The sequence below is a fragment of the Pseudopodoces humilis genome, chromosome 18 (genome assembly GCF_049639895.1).
Source record: "Pseudopodoces humilis isolate 2021_Gansu_Grassland_sample_001 chromosome 18, ASM4963989v1, whole genome shotgun sequence".
In the NCBI taxonomy this organism is placed as follows: domain Eukaryota; kingdom Metazoa; phylum Chordata; class Aves; order Passeriformes; family Paridae; genus Pseudopodoces; species Pseudopodoces humilis.
Genome location: NC_142217.1, coordinates 10896593 through 10917988, shown reverse-complemented (window position 1 = coordinate 10917988; position 21396 = coordinate 10896593). Strand labels below are relative to the sequence as shown.

Below are 21396 nucleotides of genomic sequence, written 5' to 3'. Positions count from 1 at the left end.
TGTGTTTGCTTTTCTAAAGCCAAATGCTTGGGGAAGGGTGTTCCAGTCAAGGAATCTGAAGCAAAGTGTGTTTGTTCATCACCAGGGCCTTTTCCACAGTTCAGGAAACCAGGATACAGACTGCTAATACATCTCTGCTTGTGACCCAAATACTTGTTTGTCCAACAACTCTTCTTTTTGTCTTTTAGATTCTCTAGTGGGTGGTGGGGCCTGGTGTAGCCCCTGCCAGACGCAGCACCAGGATGTCACCAGGTACAGGGGAGTGTGGAAGGGTTAACAGTGAATCTGAACCCCTTGCAGCATGAGAGGCTGAGACCCTCTGCTCAGATATTACCCAGTAATGGGGAGAAAGGGACAGGAAGGAGTTCTTTCCCATGGAATCCTGCACTTCTTGCCCTCTCCACACCCAGCCATCCAAAGGTGAAAGGAAGGCGTGCGTTGGCAGCAGAGGAATCCAGCCCTTGCCAAAGCAAGGACTGCAGTGTCTGAGGCAAAGGCATGCCCAGCTGTTACCTTCTCTGCTGTTAGGCTCACTAATCCTCTCCAAATAACCCAACACCTAATCCTTCCGAGCACATCAGACACAGGGTCTTGAAATGGATTCATATGCTCCTTTGTCAGTTCTGCTTACACTCCTCAACTGCACTGGAGCCAAATGTCCAGTTCAAACTCTGGAATCTCAAAATTCAGTTCAAAATCTGGAAAGGTTTTCACAATCTTTTAGGATTTTAGAGCAGCTACTTTAATAATCTCACTGGCACCCATAGTGGAGAAGGATGTCAAAAAGAGACAGCTTCACACCTTACAGCCTCTGCCATTATATTCTCCAGTAATTGCTTGGCCCTCAACCACACCAGAGAGCCCAGTGCAAATCAGGGAAATAAAAAATCACTTCATTCACATTAAGTTGCAGTAACATTAAATTGAGAGGTGAGAGTTATTTGTGCACTGGCTGTCTGTCCTCCCTTCAGGAGCTGATTACACCCCACAAGCTGCCTTAAATGAGCAAGTGGATAAGAGAACCAGCTGATTTTACAGCATCAAACAGTGAGTCCCCAGGGCTACAAACTCCTCCTGGCTCTGCTACAAGGATGCCACAGTAGGTGGTGTCACCTCAACTTCAGTGACATTAGTACAGTACATTTTAGATCTGTCTTAAATATTCCAAAGGAAACAGTAAGAGAGAAAAGACATTAAACAAGACCAGTCTCCATTCAAAACCAGAGAGAAACTCCAAAACATCACTCAGGAATATGGATGGGTGGATGAATACATGCAAGTGCTTCAACATGGCCCAAGCAGAATTCCATTTACCTGATTGTGCCTCTTGTTTCTTTGGTGTCAAGTGCTCCTTTAAGAGATTATAGACCTTTTCTAACCTGAAAGATAAAGAGAGAGTATTCCAGGACAGTTTCAGTTGTTATAGCTGCATGCACCCATGCCAGCTTTAGCCATTAGCTAGAACATTCCATCTCTCCAGGGAGCCAAGAACCAAGAATGACTTGAGTGATGCAGTAACACCCCCCACCACATCACTGCCTGGGCACTGTGAGGGAGAAACTTGGAGGCAATACAGATCAGATCATCTATCAGTGTCTACAGAACCTTTGTACTAAACAGTTCTTTGCTTTTAGCTTATTCCCCAAAATACAGTTAACTATTTACTTGGCCTGAATGCCCATCCACAGCATCTGTTGCCTCTGAACGATATCTGGATGCTTCTTAACAAAATCTTCATCGTAAGGAAGCATGAACTCCCAACCTTTGTTTATTCTTGCCACAGACATGTGCTCTAGGAAGTCTTTCACATCTTCTGGGCAAAGCTAAAAGAAAAAGAATAAATAACATGGAAGTCAGTTTATATAGGACAGATACAGCAATGAACATTATGCATGAGACAGGAGAGCTGGGCTGATTTGGTGTATATGGAGCACCTCTGTGGGCACACACCCAGCTAAGTCAGAGATACTCATCCTGCTCTGCAGCACTAACACTTTCACACACAGCTAAAAGCCCAGGACTTCAGAGAGCAGTGGTGATTAATCACCCCAGAGTCAAATTCCTCACGGCATATTTTGCAAAGAAAAGGGAGTTTCCAAACTGAGATGAAAAGGCTCTATGGGGAAGAGAAGCATATTCTACAATGTTAATCTCATTTCAGAGCTGCAGGCCAGACATGCTGCACCTACACATACCCAGCTTTTATGCAGCACTGGTTCTTACATTCCAAAAATAGATGTTCTGTGCATAAACTGACTCATGTTTTATCATTTTAGTGCATTTTAAAGAATTTGGGTTTTGTCATTTTGACTTAATGTTTCTCATTCATTTGCCACTTTTAACAGAATATTCAGTTGCTTGAGTTGCTTTGAAGCTTTTACTCAATATTGTAACTGGCAAATGCCAACAGAAGAGTTGCTCTTAAGACACCCAATGCAGAGCAGCTACTGTGGGCTGTGTAAGCATCTTAAGTCAGCTCAATTGAAATTGTGCCCAGCTTTCTACCGAAACACAAGAGAGGACACGATACATTCCAGCTCAGCTCAAGGCTCAGCTACAAGGCCAGTCTTGGAGTTGTGGAAACTTGTGAGAGCTGCTCAGAATGTTTTTCTTTAGACAGAGTATTATCTATACCTTCCAAATGGAGAGCAAAGCAGGTACTATGAGAGCAAAGGCTTGCAGCAGCATCCATTACCTACACCCACGCAATGCCCAGCAGCATTTGGCTAACTTATCACCGCCTTTGGATTTAGGAAGAAAAGGAATCCACTCACTTTTGTAACTGCTGCTACTTCCTTTCTCACAACCCAGCGGTCCTGTGTGAACTTCCACATCTAGGAAGGGAACAAAAGAGGAAAACCTAATAACTGCATGTAGCAGTGGTTTTACTGAAGTTGTAGCAATGACCCTGTTCAATGATGTTACCACAAAAATAGAACCCCTGTTCCTTTCAAGAATGTAGAAGTAAGTGATTCTCAGACAGCTGGAGGAAAAGCATTTTCTGGCTCCTTCTGTCCTCAAACAGCCATGAACACAGGAGCAAAAGCTTTGAGATTCCATGATGTGCCTTGGCAAACCTATGACTACAAAAGTGATGAGGAATCTCTTGAACTCAAACTGCATTAAGTCTCAAAATAAACCCCAAAAACCAAAACCAAAAACAACACAAAACTACTGCAGTGATGCTGAGACCCCAGAAATCACACCTGAGGCTCAGCTTCTCACATACCTCGTCATCAGCCTAGAGATACTCTCCATGCACTCCTGCACAGGGGTCTCTGGAGGCTGGTGACTGCTACCCTTCAGCAGCACAGAGCCCCTACAATGTGCCTGTTCCCTTCTTCCACCCTCATCACAGTCACTTACAGTGATGCCAAGATGTCCTGTCATCACACACTTGTCCCCAGGTAGGGGACAGCCTCGTGCTCTGCACAGCAGCTCCTGAGGTCCAAATCCTGAGAGGCAGCTGCTGAGGGCAGGCTGACAGGACTTGGGCAGAACACTGCCTGAACACAACCTTTCATTTCTTCCTGTCTCCATTTAAATAAGCTACAGCCTCCTTTAGTCTGTGTGTACTAATAATGTTGTTAAGAATCCAAAATCTCATTACTGACAATTTCTTCCTGCCCTATGACGTCGTCAATGCCTCCTTCTCTTCTGTTCAGCTTCACTCTGCCCACAAACACACAAACCCAATCCACTCACTTTAGGGCACAGGGCATTTCTATTTTAAAGCCCAAAAAAATCCATAAATGTTTTTTGAACTTATTAATTACTTTACACAAATATATCCAGGGAAATAAAGTTCACTTTTTAAGCTAGAACACATTTTCTCCACAGATGCAATACAGCATTACATACTATTTCTGAGTCTTAAAACCAGATATTTCTCTTTGTCTGAAAGCCAGAAATATTGATTCTTTCTAACATTTTAACTTCTTGCTTCTTGTGGTATTAATCAGCAAATTATTTGCCTTTAAGATCAACACAGATGCATTCCTCATGGAAGGTATATTTGACATAATTCAAATGAAAATAATGTATCTTTTCATCTTAAATATTAAAATCGTATCACTTACTTTATTGAGCATAATAATTCTGGTCCCTGAACTTTACACATGACGTGTCAACTAATCTGCTGTGTCCTAAACACTTATGTCACTGGGTCACACCTGAATCCAGGTCTCCATATGGCAGTGTCTTGGGCAGACATCAAGAGACAAGGAAAAGTCAGTTTCAATCACCATCAATTTGATCTTACAGTATTACTGTAATACTCTTAAAGTCTCTTGCACAGTATTCTACTGTTTAGACCTAAACTTCATGAACAAACTCTGCAAAAACAGTCAGGTCTAACTAAAACAAAATGAGAACTGTGCACTCATCAGATTTGCTCTGGTGGGGCAGGAGCCATAAACTGATTATGAACTTAGAAACCACTTAGGAACTTAATTCTTTCTATGGCTAGTGAAAATAAACACAATGCAGAGGTTGTTCCTTTTTGCTGTGCTTATGTGTGTGTTTACAAGACCCGTATTCATTTCAACGTCCATGTGCAGCCTCTGCTCACAAAAGGTGGCTGGGAACAAAGTCCTTTCACTGATTAGCAGCCCTAGGGAATAAAGTCCTTTTTAAAGATCAACAGTGCATGCTCAGGGAGCACAAGTCTTACCCACACTGCCCTCCTGAGCCCTCAGTCCTGAGCCCATGAAAATAGAGCTGGAGAAACAAGCACTTCATTATCCAGTCCTGGCTGTTCTGCAAGCCCCACATTGTGGGGGCAATGTGATAGTGCTCTACAGCATGTGTGAGAAAAGGAAGAATGCTGCTAATGACAGATGATCTGAACCTGCCAGACACAATGTGAGCCTACACCAACACTCCCACGGCAGACTTGAAACAACACCTTCAGGATTAAAGCACAAACAACTTCCTTGGAGGAAGCACTTCACTGCAGTAGAGCAGAAGAGTTTTGCAATGCTGTGGTGTCCTGGGCAAGCTTCACCTGTGCTTTCCTTTAAAAGCAACAGACACTTTTATACTTACAACAAAATCTCTCCCTCTACAGAGTACTTCTGCAGGAACTCCACTATGGGGACTAGAAGTATCTTTCGGGTAGAGAACATCACTGTTAATTAAAAAGGAAGAGAAATTAGTTACTAGGTACTGCAGAAAAATGGCATTAGTGAAGATTAACATAACAAACATGCCCTCCCTGTTCTGCAGTTAAATTATACCTTTATCCAAAGCATGCTTTTCATTAAAGGCATTAAAATTGGTGTAATTACACCACTGCAATTACACTAGGACAGAAAGGCTTAGACCAGCAAAGCACAGCCTTTTGGCAAGCAGGTGTGTGCAACACAGCTACAAGCTCTGCTTTGTTCTTGCAAAGCCTACCCTCCCTTGGATCAGTGTAAACAAGACCAGAATGATCCTAAGAAGTGCTTAGGCTAACCTGATATGCAGCCTTGAAGGCAGCATTTAGGCAAAATGCTGATGTACAGGCAAGAGGGCTTTTTATTGCCTTCCCAGCAATCAAGAGTTTAACAGAACAATATTACAAAATTCCATACTCGAACCAACAGCCTCAAGACCAACATTACTCTGTGACCTTGTTTGCTTGCAGGGCCAGCTGATGACATGTGTTACCAGGCTCTCCAAAGCCCCACAGCAACTCAGGTTCATGATCTTGATCCTACCCAGGCCAAAGAAATGGGTCCCCACTCTGTTCAAAGCTCTGATGTGTGCTGCTCTGTGCCCAAGCACCCCATCCACTACAGATCCACACATCCTTCCCAGACTGGCAGCAAAGAATCAGTTATAACCTAAGAACAATCTGAATGCTAATATATTGTCTTTTAACATGCTCCCAGCTTCCTCCTGTAACAGCTGAAGGGACAGCAGGGTTGCTGTAAAAGCTGGTCACATTGTTAATACAGGCCTGTACCACAATAGCTGAAACATCCTGCTGGCACACTTGGACTGGCAGCTGATACCACTCATCTTAACACAGCTATTCCACAGACTGTAAATCTCTGCAGGCAGGGCTCCACCCAGATGAAAAAAAAATCATACTGCATTTTAGACTTCAATTCCCAACAGGATGCTCTAACCTAATAAACAGGAAGATGATACAAACTCCAATTCATGTGGTACACTCAGTACCCCCATGCTTCATTTATGGAGTAATGCCTTCTAGAGGGTAGTTTTCAGCTGACTGCAACATCCACTGATGAACAGCAACAGGACTGCACAGAGATCCTTACAGGACCAAATTTTGCTAAGAAATACTATAGCTGACATTGGTTTAATTTTCTGTGTTTCTATTTGATGCTAATCTCTGTAAGAACTCAGAACAGCTGTCTCACAAAAGAACGTGAGTGCAGATCAAAAACCTGTCATAACTCAGATGCAAACACAGATTACATCACTGCTCAGCCATAATCCCACTTGGGACAGGTACTAAGGCATTATCCTTTCACAGCAGCCCTTGGAGGTGGAATAGCTGACTGCACCGAGACGCAGACAACCCAAAGCCAAAGGTTTGCAGAGCTGGGAGCTGGGATGTTTTGGGCCGCGAGGGTGGGCACACGGAGCCCGCGGTGCCGGGGCTGTCCCGGAGCGGTGCCGGGGACAAAGGCGGGCCGTACCTCTTCACCACCCAGTTTCCCTGGACCAGCAGCGCCACCTGCTGCACGCAGCGCAGCACGGCCGTGGGGTCGGTGCCCGAGCCCAGCAGACTCAGCAGGTTGGCGAACGGCATCACCTTCACTGCAAGGCAAACACAGCGTCACAGAGGCCACTCGCACGCCCAGGAACGGGGATTCAGGGTGTGCGCGGGCAAAGGGTTATCTTGGGGAAAGAAAGAAAGAAAGCCTTAGTTTTAGTCGGTTTTACGCTCCTGTGCTGTAAGCATCACCTGTTCTGAAAGTGTCTGCCAGTGTTGCAGCAGAATCGATTGGCTGAATGGTCACTAATTAAGGTATTAATAAAGCAATAATTAAAAAGAAAACAATATATATATATACCTTTGGCAATATCTGTAAGCAGAGGCACCTGACAAGGCAGGACAGTCCTGAGCCAAAATCCTCAGGATTTGCTCTTATCAGAGAGTAATCTTGACGAGACAAAATAAAATTCCTATGTGACACTCATGAAGTGTGTATGGTTAAAAACTTCCCAGAAAACGCCAAAGTGCAGGCTGTATGTGCTCAGACTCCACATTTCAGGAGATACTTGCTGAAATAAGTGTATCCAGAAAGCTATAATCAAATTAGAAATTTTTCTAAGAGTAAACTGATGGCAAGTGTATCAACAGTCAGATCAGCTGTCACTGCTCTTTTTAGGGAAAGGCTTGGGATTTAGATTCTTCAGGGAATCAGACAGCCAGTCTGTCTGATAGGGTGACAGAACTAGTGATACTGGGGAAGGCACCTTAGCTGAGGCAACCAGAAGTCACAAAGTGAAGCGCAAATGTATTACAAAAGCTACAAACCGTTCTTCATCAGGATCTTGATCTGATCAGCAAGGGGTAAAGTTCTCAGCTGGGCCATAGAAAGCACGTTGCTTGGAGCCATTGGTTTGTTACTGCAGATAAACAAACAGATTTTCAGCCCATGAAAAAGAGAATTCAGCTCCTGTGGACTTTGCATTATGTACAAACACTTACTTCTCTTCCTCTACGCTTGGAGGCATCAGCATCATTAAATATTCACTAGAAGAAAAGAAAACACATTATTTAAAATGCTTGTCTTGGGACTTGGCAGATTTAAGTAATTTCTCAGAGTAAACCTGCTACAAAACAAACATCAGCCTGAAAAGAACTCTCCCTTCCACTCCCATCTCCTCAGAACTAGTAAAAGCTACTGACATTCATCTGCCCAAAGACAGAGTATGCAATCAATCCCAGCTCTTTTGTACAGCAGAGGTGCCCAAACAGAGGATCTGCACAAGGAAATACATAAAACACAGGTGCTCTATCAGCCATCAGCAGGGTCATGCAAAACCCCACAAACAGAGAAAATCAGGCCAGCAAAAAGCAAAATTTCTGTCCCACCTATGCAATTACCAGTGTCTGTGAGAAAGAATCAGATCCAAAAGACTCTTCAGAACACTTTCCACTGATTTACTGATGTTAAATGTTAAGAAAAACATGCCCACAACCATTAACCAGAGCCAGACTCTTCCACTTCACTATCACTTGGGCCATGGCTGTCCCAGATAACAGGGAAGCACTGACTGCATTATGGGAGGCTTCTGTAGAGTTGCAGTCACCAAGAAACAGACACATCTTTCAAGTAGTTTCAGTCCCCACAAATCACAAAGGGAAGTTTAATAAGATTGTCTAACAATGGAAGTTATTGGCTTCAGAGTATTAATTTATATTAACCAGAAGAAGCTTTTGTTTTGATTTTTCTTTGCAGCATTCATAGTCCAAATAATGTAGGGTTGTGATAACATACAAGAAGCTACAATCCTGAGTAAAAACAAGAGGTTTTAATCTCAAGGGTATAGGGAAACAAAGAAAACAACCTCAGTAAGATGAAAGCTAGTTTGTTTCCGTATTTTTTAAACAATTCAACTTTTACCATGAATAAGATTTTCAAAGGGCAGATTTTTAAAGAATATACCTGCTTACTACTCTGAAAACAATCCAAACTAAATTAATGCAATTTCTGTAGGAAACCAATATAACATTACCTGGGAGTTTTAATTAATTCAGTGTTTTCAGCAAGGCCATGACCTTGACTAAATAAATACTGGCGCTCATGTTCAGAACGGCTATCCTGGAGATAGGGAAAAAACAAGAGTCATTATCACATACTGAAAACATACAAAATGCCAGAGCTGGATTTCTCATTCCAAACTATGACCACCCTGCCATCATTACACCACTCAAGTGTTCCACCTCACTAACTGATGTTCTGCTTTCACTTCCTTGTATGATGCTGACGTGATGTGGGAACATTTCCCTTGCTGTGCCTTTGAAACCTCCTGACAGACATGCACCAGCCAGCCAAACAGGATTTCTCACACCTGACTGAATGGGTTTTTCACAAATCTTTCAGAAAGTCCAGTTTATAGTCCAAGACCGAAGCTGTTACATTCAGAACCACCGCCCTGCCCCCCTATATTTTTCTCCAGCTCTCAGTTTTGAAGTGTGGAGACCCCAAAGCATTATCCAGCAGAGGAGATACAGAGCACTGCAGGGTCTGTTCCAGCCTACAGACCTCCTCTTCTTCATTATCTTTTGATGATTCCCTGATTCCCATGGGTCCGGATCTAAAAACAATTTTGGACTTGGTTTAGCCTTCAGGCCCAGGCAGCCTCCTCAGGAGCCAGCACACACCTACCTTCAAGCCATAATAATGCAGATGAACCCAGTGCTCTTCTGCTTGTCTCTTCTGCAAGAACTCATAAGACTGAACACGTCGCTGCCGAGCTTGTTCGGTCTCAGGGCGGGAGAATCGGACCTAGAAGATTTGGGCATCATTCAATACAGCCCTAAAACCCTTGGAAAAAACCCACCTGTATTATTGATTTGGTGTACCAGTAACAAGCTAGGGGCCCTAGCTACACTGAATCACCCCTTGCTCTCAGTGCCATCCTTATGCCTGTGCAACAAGGTGAGTCCACCTGGCCTCCCCCACCCAAGCCCAGGTCAGTAGCTGAGGTCTGCTGTCCTTTCACTTCACTCTCAATTGTCAAGCTTTCTTGTGAACTGTTGCCTGAACTGGCATAAAAAGGAAAATGTGGACCTACAGTAATTTGTTTAACATCATCTTCAGCTTCATCCTGGGATGAATCACCACCTGCCAGAAGACACAAAAATAAACACACCAGTGCAGTGAAAGAGCCAAATCCAGTCTGGGGGCCCATGCAGGAAGAAAGGACACTGAACTCCAAATGCATGGGTTCAACCCCAGCCTGCCAAACTATGCCATATATGACAGCAGCACACTGCTCCTGTGATAGGACACTCTGTTCCCATGATCCTTCCCGTGGCAGTGGTGACACAGTCCTTACCACTACCTTTGTCACTACCTAACACCTCCCATCCCTCTGTGAAATGGCCTAATAATGACTGTGTTATTAGAATAAACACCTTCAAAACGAATGACTCTTATCAGCCACATTATAGAGAGAACTTGTATCTCACCTCCCCTAAGAAAACACAACTGTGGAGAATTTACCTTCATTAGCAGCTTCTCTTTCTCTGTGTTTTGCATCAGCCTTGTCCAAGTAGGTGAAGCTTGGCCTCAGCTGAAGAATTCCATGTAGTGGAGTCAAGTGAAGTTCACCTGAAAAAAAGAATTAATGTTGGTTAAAATTGATTTTTTTCCACTGCACAAGGACACAACTTTTCATTATTTCCCTGTCTCTGTAAAGCCACAGCTTCAATTGAGCATAAATATTTAATACAGCAAAACGTAGAAAGGGACTGAAGTGAAAATTTCATCCAGTGCTCAGGATTTCAAGGGAATATGAAAAATCAAGACCTGTTTCTGTTATTTTGCCTTTTGTGTTGAAATCAGATCTTGTAGAGAGTCACATTCTGGCACTGGCCTGAACCATAGTCCAGAAGACACCTAGTAAAATAGTCATTACTGAAAACAATCTGCATGTTGTCATCTCAAATGACCACCAGACCAAAACTGTGATGGCCTGGGCAGTCAAGAGAGGCACAAAAAGCGCTGAACAGGAAAACAAGACAGAAAAAATGAGATTAAGAAAACAATATAAATTATAATGATGATTTCATGCTACAAGTGCGTATTATTTCAGGCCATCATGAACTGTTAAGATTCTGAAGGCATCTACAAACCCAGAGTGTTCTTACACAATATTTACAATTTTGCTAGACCTACTCAAGGACTCTTGGGACATTGATAAGGGAAAATTCTCCTTTCTTTAAAGGCCCATCAGTCAATTAAAACCTATGCTGGAAAAAAAAATAAATAAAATAAGTCTTATCTTAACACTGAAATAAGTATGTTTCACTGATGTGAGGATTAAGCAAAAGAAATTTACCTTTTTTATAAACAGCAGCTGCATAGCGGGAAACATTACTGGCAGCTTGGGAAGAGCAGAAAGTTTGCTTGTCCATCAGCTTCCTGCAGACAGACAAGGACAGTGAGATGGCATTCCACAGGCAACATGGCATGCACGTGCCAAAAGTCTGAAAGTATCAGTTCTCAAAATGGATTCTCAACAACTGCACCAGACAAATATCCATCACTTCTGTCTGCAAATCTGAATTCATGATGCACCCCAAAAAATGTAGGTTACCCTCGAGAATAGTTGCTAAAGAAGAGTGTCCAAAGCAGCCTCTGTAACTGACACACAGATACCTGTGCTCAGCCCAAAAAGGAAAGGAAGGCAAAGAGGACACCTACGAGGAATAGGTGCTTGTTTCATCTGTACATGTGCCATCCACGTTGAGAGCGATCTGCTCTCCCTTGCTGCGACAGTAGTTAGGATTCAAAGTATCAATGGCCATTTCGAGTTCAACCTAAAGAATATCAGGCAAAGACAGTTAATTACCATGGCACAACCCCAAACATATAAATTAAAATATAACCCCACACTTTTAAACATTTCCACAGGTTTAAAGCCAGTTTAAGTACATAAGCAGCATCATCCAAATCCACAGGGCAAATCTCACACAGAGTTGAACAGCACATAGATGGGTTTGGTAGTGAGGTCATTTAAACTACAAGCTGGAGATACATAAACTCCCATGTACATGAATGGGATCAGAAAAAGCAGAGTTCTTTAGGCAGCCCTGAAATACATATTCACTTTGCTGGATTCCTTCCATGACACTATCAGTCTAACTTACTTATCAGTACAGATCAGGTGCACAAGCAACCTCCTTCAAGCCTCACCATCACCTAGGAACCATTCAGAGTCTCTCATAAGATGGATCTCCTTCTAGTTCAGCTACCAAGAATACAAAGTACCTCTGTCCTCTTCAGAGGCAAAGGCCTCAATTCTGCAAATTCAAGACTGCAGTACTTAGCACTGACTTCAGTTACTCCTGACTTTCACTTGTCAGAGCACTGTGACAAGCTCCAAATCTTTAGTTATAAGAACTATTCCCCCCTACTTCAACTTTAAATTTCAGACAAATGTCCAAAAATAAGCATTCTCCTGCATAATATTTCTATTTATATACTATGACAATACAACACATATTCTTCTTCAGGGTGTGTCAAAGCCCTGAAAGACCAACATAAATTTGTGTATCCCAGCTACCGTCTTATTTTTAGTTTCCCTTTATGTTATTCATAAACTGAATTAGTTTCAAGTCCCTGGATGAGACAGCATATTTACAAAGATTTGCACATGGCTTACAGTGCAAATGTTTGCTGAATTTAATAAAAGACTTCATGAGCACAACATGCATTCTAACTCCAAAGTTCACCAAAGCACTTCCTTTAACCATTTCCCAGAAGCAAATTTTACTAACACAGACATCTACTGCTGCAATTTTTAAATAAGACATTGTAAAATAATAGCCAGAGTTCTGGGATACATTTGCAAGCAAGTGTAATGACTCTGGCTTTGGTTACACTTTACCTGTACTGCCCCAGTGATTTCAAAAGGACACCTGATTCACTGACAGGCAAGAGAGAAATCAGGACTTGCACTGAAAGACAGAGGATGGTTCCAAGGCTCAATCCTTCTTCAACACTTCTCTGAATACTGTAAAAACCTTTTAATTCAAGCTCTTCTCACACAAGCATCCACAGATTCAATTAGCATTAGTAAATACATTTCCCTGAGTGATTCTGTTTTCTATTAAGTCACTTTCTCACCATGATTTATAAACCACTTTTATTCTAAACTCTACCTTACAGACACAATAAAATAATCTTCATATACCTTCAAGCACAGGTATCTGGTCCTGCAAGTAGCTGCATGGTTAGAACAGCTCAACAACACAGTGTGCTTTTCTTAGGTAAAAAACTTTTACAGACTGGACTCAATGATGACCAACCTTTTGCTGCTTTGGTTTTATCTTCGCTGATAAATGTGTAACATCATCGTAGGTCATGGAAGCTGGGCGAATGGGATACTGGAAAACAGGTAATTTCATACACCCCTCTTCTTTTAAAGATCAAAGAATTTCACAGAAATTAACTCAATTTCCCCTGTCCCCTCACATGCAGATCCACTTGCCAGATCTCAGAGACAAGACATCAAGAAAAGACATTAATTGACTGATTTGTGAGTCATCAGGGGATTTGGGAGCATGACCCAGAAAGTCTGTTGTTTTCCTCCCAGCCCTCTGCTTTTGTCACTTGACAACCCCCTTCTTGCCCCTCACACACCACAATAACCTGTAACACAGGAAAACTGTCCCACACATTAGTCCAGCAGAAAAAGAAACCCTTATCTCTAAGCATTGACTCTCTGTAGAATTATTAGAAGTAAAATATCTGTGGGTTTCTACAAGTAAATGTTAGCTTAGAAAGTTCAGGCCACATGTTGCTGATCAAGAGAGCAGACCCAGGTTTAGCCACAAAGGTCTCTCTTTGAGCCCTCTGGGAATGCTGAGAGGACAGTGTGGTATCCCAGTGAAATCCCCCAGCCACAGCAGCATCCTGCTAAGGCTGCCAGGTCTCCAGCACACCCACAGGCCCCATCACCAACCAGCTTCACTCCTGCCTCCAAACTGAGACCCAAACAGGCTCTCTATATCCAAGACTTTGGCAGATTGAAGCATTAAGTTACACTTTCTGCATTTATTTTAAACCAATTATCACTGCATAAAAGTTAACTGAAATACCTGAAACAGATAGAGCTTCTCCAGTAGACTTCTGGCCAGGAATACGTCAATCTAAGAAGCAAAACAAGTAACTTTCATCAGATGCCAGCTGTAATAAAAGTATAACCCTTAGAGCTCAAATACTGGCATTAGCTTTTCATTATGAACTCTAATAAAAAACAGATTCGTGACTCTCCTGTCAAAAGTATCATTTCTGCTGATTTTGACGCGTTTGCCTTTTTAAAAATCAAACCTAAAAATCCCATTACAAAGAGGCAGTAGACAGTGGCTCTATCTGTGTTTTTCCTCTCTAAGGAAACTTGGCAAACAAATGTGAAAAAGGAACATTTTTCCTCCAAGGATCTGAAGCAAATCTGTTATCACAATTATAGAAAGAGGAGGAAGTTCTCGGTTTGGCAGCACGACTGAAAGGTAAGTTGGTTACTGGTATTTTGGCATAAAATCTTTCTAAGTTAGACAAGAGACGCCCACATCCTCAAGCTGGTTCAACACTTGCATTTGGCCATCAAAACTGAAAATGCACAGATGTTTCATGAATAAGACATATGGAAGCTGCCATTTCAGATACACTCCTGACAATTGCCACTCCTTTTCTCATGGCTTTTCACCTTCTATGGACTTGCCCTTCCTTGTGCTTCTGGTGTGTAAACTCAGATATCAAGTGACAAAGACACTATGGTTACTTCTTGGACACAGCAGTCTGGATTTAAAGTAATCCAGACTCAGAACACTACTCCTTACTTCAGCAGAAGCCATGAACACTGTAGATTCATGTTTAACAGATATTAACTCCTCAAAGTCATTCCGATTTTTTCAGCTTCCAGAGACAAGCAAAGGAGTTCACTGGAAGCACACAATGGTAGAAGCAAATTCCCCACTTTCTCTTCTGCTATGGACAGATTACAAAGGGTGAAACACCTGAGCTGCATCTGCCAACATAGACAAGGCTATTCTGACAAAACAGATACCATAAGCCACATACTTGGCCCACACAACATAATTCTTTGTACAGCACCAGCCATTGTAGCCGGTGCTGTACAAAGCGCAACAACCACTGACAACCTCTGATGCTGCTGATGCATTGTTTCAGCAATGTAGGAACACTGGGAATTGTAGTAATAAAAATAATAAAAAATTCTCATGTACAATCACTGTTGTCACAATGTACTTTTACCTCTTGTATAATTGGATCATCTTCCTCATTTGCCATGCTAGGATAAAACAAAGCTTTTTCTTGGTTTATTCCTTGGCACAACCTGAAAGAAAACAGGAATGTCATATGAATGATTTCATCTGTGTCACATACCACATGCAGCCTAGAGCATTGTTCAAGTTAACTTGGTTCCTTTCAGTGATAATCTGTTTAGTCTGCATTTTGAAGGAATGTATGTGTTTGCATGAACAGCTGCCTGATACTCCACAATCTTGACTGAAGGCCACAAAATTATTGAGACCAGCAAATGTCTCAAAACAGGTAAACTGCTGTAATTTCTGTGGAAGCTGCAGTTATTAAGAAAGCCCTGAACGAGCGCCCTAGGGAGGGAAAGACGGCCTTTTGCACTTGCATAAAATGTATCTTTTTTACACTGTGTAACAGTAACGCACAGGTAGCAGCTATTTTCCAGCTGCAACTGGCCCTGCAGCGTCACTGCTTTGGATATTTCAGTCTGGGAATACCCTGACTTTGATTTCATCTCCCTGACAAGGTGCAGCCTTGTCTCCTGACCTGCCACTCTTCAGACTGTGCTGCTAAATGAGAGCTCCAGAACACTGCTCATCCTTTTCTGGAGCCCTCTGAAACGAGCAGAACAGCAGATTCTTCCTCATAACTACACCAACTCCAATATAAATAAGACTGATATTAACTGAGGACTGGATACTCTGGAACAAAAGTTCATTATGTTCACTCCCGTGCTGGAGTCAGTCTCGTGCCTGGTTCAGACCTCTGAATAAAAAATAATCTCTCAGCTAAAGCAACAATAGTTTTTCCCTGCTGAAATCAAACAAAAGGATTTACAAATTATTTGGGATGCCACTGCAACTATGTTAAGACACTGTTAACTAGCTAATACTGGCAGAGATAGGCATAAAAAAATAAGACCTCTCACAAAACTGACCAAGGAAAATCTTAGAAACAAAGTTGATCAGGGAACAAAACAAGATATGTGTTCAGGAACCTCCCTCCTTGAGGACAACTTGCTTCTTTGCTGGACCTCCTATGGAGGAAGAGAAAGACAAACAAGCAGCATGCAGGATCAGCTGGAACCAAGCAGCTGGGAAAGAAGGAACCCAGCATCCATGTTACATCTAGAACTATGGCATTTTTTTCAAATACTCAAGCTATCACACAATTTAGGCAGCTCAGTATATTTCAGCTGACATAGGCTTCTCAAATATCACATTAATGCACACATATGCTACCTAAGAAACCTTTCAGAGAGGCTAGACATTCTGGATACAAGTGTTATTAACATTCATTCAGGCTTACAGTGTTTCTGCCATTCCACCTTGAAATGTAATTCTGCATTTGTCACTTACAGACTCTCTGCTACCAAAAAAGTAGCAGTAGCCCTCCCAATACTGAGCTGGCATCTTCCATTTCTTTATTCACCAGCATAACCCATGGTCTTTGTACCATACATATGTATTTGAAAATTTGTGACTTAGTATTTCAGATTCCTATCTGAAATAATTTTGTAGAAATGTAGAACACCTTCACAGCAAAAAGCCAGTACCTTAACCACAGGCTGAGCTGTGAGCAAAACCCTGAGTATGTGATATCTGACTGATATCAGTGTCTTCTGTCAGGCACCCAGTTCCTCCCAGAAATACACACAAGTATGTTTTAAAGAAATGAGGTTTGTCAGTTCCATTTTTGCTTTCCCCGCTCATGTCCCTGAGTGGCCCAACACCTGACAGCTCTGCAGACATGGAACAACTGCAGTCTGCACTCAGCACAGAGCTGATGGTGGGAGGATGCCCAAGATGTGTCAGGACATGTAGTAACACCCTAAAGGTGGGACACTTGGGTCCAAACCCTCCTTCCTCATACCCCTGAGAGAACCAGGACCCACCCTTCCCTTCCTGACAGCCTGCACGCCAAGTATCTGCTAGGCTTGGTCTCTCTCTTCTGAGAAAATTATTACATTTTTGAGAAAAGAAATTAAGATTTCCTGGGCTAAGGAGGTACAGAAAACTTAGCCTGAAGAACTTGGTCTCTGGTCTCTCACTGAACACTGCTTATGCAATTATACACAAAATCTCTTTGTGAATCCACCTGTCACTACTCAGGGGAACTGCTCTATTACAGAAACCACATTTTTTTCCTAGTCCTGTAAAGACAAAGCATGACTACAGATCCATTTACTGGAAAGTGAGACTGACACATCTATAAATAGGAAGCAGTGTGTCCCAGCACAAGTTATAGTACCCATGCAACTGGAAGAAATCCTCTGAATCAGAATGAAGGCATGCAGACACAATCCTATGTCTGATACATACACATACATAGAGTGGTGTTAATTTCCACATTTCTCATATACATATATTTATGATACCACAAGAGTTACAGAATGGAATCAAACATTAAGAGACAGCAAACATGGTCAGCAGGTTCAAACTTCTTTTAGTAGAACCATTTTCTTTTAAGAGGGACAGACCTTCCCTTAAGGTGCAAGTCAAAGTATAATGTGAGTTATTAGTATGAGTTATTAGCTCGCAGGAGGGCAAGAGATATAAATCTTCTCATTTCTCCTGCAAAGCGACTAATGCAAGGACCAATCCATGAAACTGCTCATTAGCTGCCCAAAACATCATCAATATAAAACCAATGAAGAAAAATGTTGTGGTTAAAGAACTGTAAAAATCAGTGATGAAGCAAATGCTGCATCTCACTCTGAGCTTAGAAGAGCATTTGAGTATTAGAGATTTAATTTTATTTTACTACCAAATGAGTGATGTTTTTCCTTAACACAAACTGCGCGCTTCTTCTTCCCCCTCTCTTGCTCTCAAAGCTAGTCTTAAAAGTGCAGAACTTAATATATAACATAAACCAGACGATTGGAGATACCAGTATCATAAAGTCACCCCAGGACATTCAATAAGAAGGTAAATTACAAACCTGCACATCATTTGACACACAGATTTTTATCAGGCCTGCAAGAAATGCTCCAGTATTTCATTTTTACCTAAATTTCTCACTAATAATGGACCCCCAAAGTGCTAACACCGAAACCTGAAATATTCTTCATATAATCATGCACTGCCAAGGAAAGGCCAAGAATTCCTGCTGGATCAGTGCCTAAAAGTATAAGTGCTGAAACAGCACCATGGGAAAAGTGCCATCTCCTGAATCACGACCACAACTAACTCTGGCACCCGGGCTCCTCTAGAAGGGACTCTGAGCAATCCTCTCACTCAGGGTGGCTCATGGCACACAGTAAAATGGAAGCTGCAAAAAGAAGCTGAAGCACCTTCCATGCATTGATGGTAATTATCATTGTGACCCCATTACTTGCTTCATTTTCTCCTCGTCTGCAAGCAGCTTTGCACAGTCATCTTCTGGCAGTGAACCCAAGAGGGCTCCTTTGCACCAGGACCTCTCTCTGGAGGTGATGTCACTGAAGCAAACCTTTGGGGTTTAACAGATTATGCATGAAGCATAAACCCTTCTTTACCACCTCAACATGTGTGCAGCGCAGGACGTGTCAGGCCTGTGCTGCCAAGGGCAGGGGTCACTCCGGCCGGGGGCAGGGGTCACTCCCGCCGCTGTGACACTCCCAGGCAGGGTCGCGGTGCCCGTCCCGTGCTCCCTGCGGGCAGCGCTCCCCGCCGGACGCGGCTCCGTGCTCCGGGTGCCCGCCTCCCCTGACACAGCAGCCTGGCAGCGCAGGAGTGCGGGGAAAGGGGCCCCGCCGAAAGGCCACAGTGAGCCAGCCAACCCGCCCTGACCGCGGGGACCAAGCGAATCCCCCCAGGCGGGACGGCTGGGCTGGGCTGGAGCCCCGCAGAGCCGGTCCAAGGCAGGGGCAGCAGCTGCACATCGGAGCGGGTGCGCTGAGCCCTTCCCGGGCGGAAGGCGCGGGGCTGCGGGCCCGGGGAGGACCGGCGGAGCCGCCGCTCGCAGCGCCGGGAGGACCGGCCGGCGCCCCCCGGTGCTGCTGCGGGAGCCGAGGGGCCGCGGCTGCGGCTGGACCTCGCCCGCCCCTCCAAGCGCCCCGGCCCGTGCCGGGTCCTGTCAGGGCGCTGCGGCCCCGCTGCCCCCGCGGTACCGAGTGTTCGCAGGCTCGGCTCCACCGTCCTCCCCGGAAAGCAGAGCCCACCCCAGCCCAGGCCGCGCTCCTCCCCTGCCAACACCCGCAGCGTCCCCGGCGCCGGGGCGGCCCCGGGAGGCGGAAAAGCAGAGCGGCCCCGCGTACCTGTGTGCGGCCGGGCGGGCGGCGGCGCTCCCCCGCCCCCCGTGTCGGTGGCGGCGGGGCAGCGGTCAGGCAGCCGCCATGTTGGTGGCCCCCGGGCCGGCACGTGGGGACGCGGCACCTCCTCCTACCCACAATGCTCTCCCGGCCGCCGCCGCCGCCAGGGGGCGATGGCGCCGACCCGCGGCGCAAAAAAACTCTGCTGGCAGCGGTGGGATTCGAACCCACGCCCCCGAAGAGACTGGAGCCTTAATCCAGCGCCTTAGACCGCTCGGCCACGCTACCGCCGTGCTGTCGTCTTTCCTTCGGCGACACTTTTACTTCAGAACAGCTTTTTTTTCCCTCTTTTCTACTTTTCTCCATCCCCAGCAAGCGCTGTGCCCACACACCCCTTCTACCCGAAAAATAAATGCGATGGGTCCTTTTCAGCCCGTTTCCAAGCAGCGGCACTCGGAGGGACGGACGAGAGGGAGTAGCTGTGTCCGAGCCCTCCGCGCCGCGCCCGCTGCCACGTGGATGCCACGGAGCAGCACAGTCCGCGCGGTACGCGCGGCATAGCCGGAGCACCCCTTCTGAAAGCTTAAAAATGTTCTAAAATTCTAATTTTCCGTTGCAAAGCCACAGCTCACTGAATTTGCGAAGTCAAAAGTCAGCAGTTTATGACTGGGGGGTTGTTCTTTTGCTGATAGCACAGGGACCAGCACGGCAGTACACAGTACACTTCTGCAAAGGGGTGTAGCACACCTCAGCTGCTGGTGCTCCATAAACGTGCCCCTGGGAGTCTCTGGCCGCATTTTGCCTGAAAGTCTGGTGAGTTTTCTTAAAGAATTAACGTTATTTTCACCACTTAATTACAACTGAAAGGTTGTATTTGGATAAAAATTCTAGCTTCTCTAGAAGCTCATAGCTTCCCTATGGCCGCAAAGCTTTAATGCAGCTTGATTTAATTCTGTTCTTGTGGCAGTTCATTTAAATAGGATAGAGAAAATAAACCTGCTGGAGCCCTGCTGACAGCATCTTTCAACCCTTTTCCCTGGCACCTCCCACAGCCTGGCCCTGCAACACAAGCGGTTCTTTCCAGGGAGCTGCTGAACATGGAATCATGGTTTGGTTGGGGTTGGAAGTGTGTAAAAAAGGTCTGATAGTCCAACCCCCTGCAGTGAGCAGGGACATCTTTAACTAGATCAGGTAGCTCAGAGCCCTGTCCAACCTGACCTTGAATGTTTATAGGGATAAGACATCCACCACCTCAGAGCAACCTGTGCTAGCGTTTCACCACTCATTGTGAGAAGCTGCAGCATTGCACAGTATTGCTAAAAATTTCATTCACTGCCTACAAGTACTAAGGAATAACAGCACACACATGTGAGCATGAATAAACTCCTCTAGTGCTGCTGCAGTTTCACACCCTCAGTTCAGTGCCTTTTCAGGATGTGGGGTTTTTTAAGAATAGAGGGAGCCGACCGCAGAGCAGTAGGACAGGTTAAAGGAGCAGAGAACATAGGCAGACCTGAATTGGCTTCATACAGCAAATCACCTGTAACCTGCTCAAGCAGAAAAGTTCAGGGAAAGAGTCAGTTTTATCAGTCTCCAAGTGTGTGTGTGTACAGGAGGCTGCATGGAACACTTAATACAATCTGTTCCTCACTGCATAGGTTGCTCAGTCCCACAGGTCCTTTTGGCAGCGCAAGGTACCGACACCCTTCTGAAAAGTGCTTTGCTGCCCTGTCAAAGCTGAGCTCAGCTTCTGTCCCTGAAATGTTTCTGTGCCTGGCCAAAGAGACATTTCTCCTGAGTACTGAGGGAAGCCTGTGTACTCAAGATTATTCACATCAGCCATGTATGACACAGACAGGGGATAAGAGCACAGGCTGTCACTCGGAGCTGGCAGTTTGGTCACCAGTTTTTTAATTTCACCTGTGCAACATCAGTTACAATGACAGAACCTTTTCAAAATTAAAATATAATTAATGTAGAGGAGAACTCAAACTATAACACAAGCTACCAGATTGTTACATTGTTTTCCTAGCACAGAACAGCCAGAGAACAGCAAGCACCCAACACTTGTACCAAACACTCCCAGACTAAGGGCCAGGCCCAACGGTTACAAAGCCCTGAGCTGTTCCCACACAGGAGTCAGGTCCATCGGCAGGAGCAACTGAGAGATATCCCTGAACTTAAACC

General features: G+C 44.3%; 1 protein-coding gene and 1 non-coding gene across 2 annotated transcripts in view; both read right to left on the bottom strand.

The window, feature by feature from the left end:
* The window catches only part of POLR3E (RNA polymerase III subunit E), a 28606-nt gene extending 9268 nt beyond the window's left edge, over window positions 1–19338 (bottom strand). The window contains exons 1-17 of the mRNA XM_005522949.3: window positions 19216–19338; window positions 14973–15054; window positions 13799–13849; window positions 13007–13084; window positions 11400–11515; window positions 11035–11117; window positions 10197–10304; window positions 9766–9815; window positions 9357–9476; window positions 8704–8789; window positions 7673–7717; window positions 7499–7590; window positions 6654–6774; window positions 5047–5128; window positions 2775–2834; window positions 1666–1823; window positions 1315–1379 (exon numbers count right to left, since the gene is read on the bottom strand). Of these exons, the coding sequence (XP_005523006.1) occupies window positions 1315–1379; window positions 1666–1823; window positions 2775–2834; window positions 5047–5128; window positions 6654–6774; window positions 7499–7590; window positions 7673–7717; window positions 8704–8789; window positions 9357–9476; window positions 9766–9815; window positions 10197–10304; window positions 11035–11117; window positions 11400–11515; window positions 13007–13084; window positions 13799–13849; window positions 14973–15008 (1351 nt within the window). The 5' untranslated portion in view covers window positions 15009–15054; window positions 19216–19338. The remainder of the gene's footprint in view (window positions 1–1314; window positions 1380–1665; window positions 1824–2774; window positions 2835–5046; window positions 5129–6653; window positions 6775–7498; window positions 7591–7672; window positions 7718–8703; window positions 8790–9356; window positions 9477–9765; window positions 9816–10196; window positions 10305–11034; window positions 11118–11399; window positions 11516–13006; window positions 13085–13798; window positions 13850–14972; window positions 15055–19215) is intronic.
* A 77-nt stretch (window positions 19339–19415) lies between these two features.
* TRNAL-AAG (transfer RNA leucine (anticodon AAG)) lies at window positions 19416–19497 on the bottom strand. Its single transcript has one exon. It is a non-coding gene; the product is annotated as a tRNA-Leu (tRNA).
* Between the last annotated feature and the right edge of the window lie 1899 nt (window positions 19498–21396).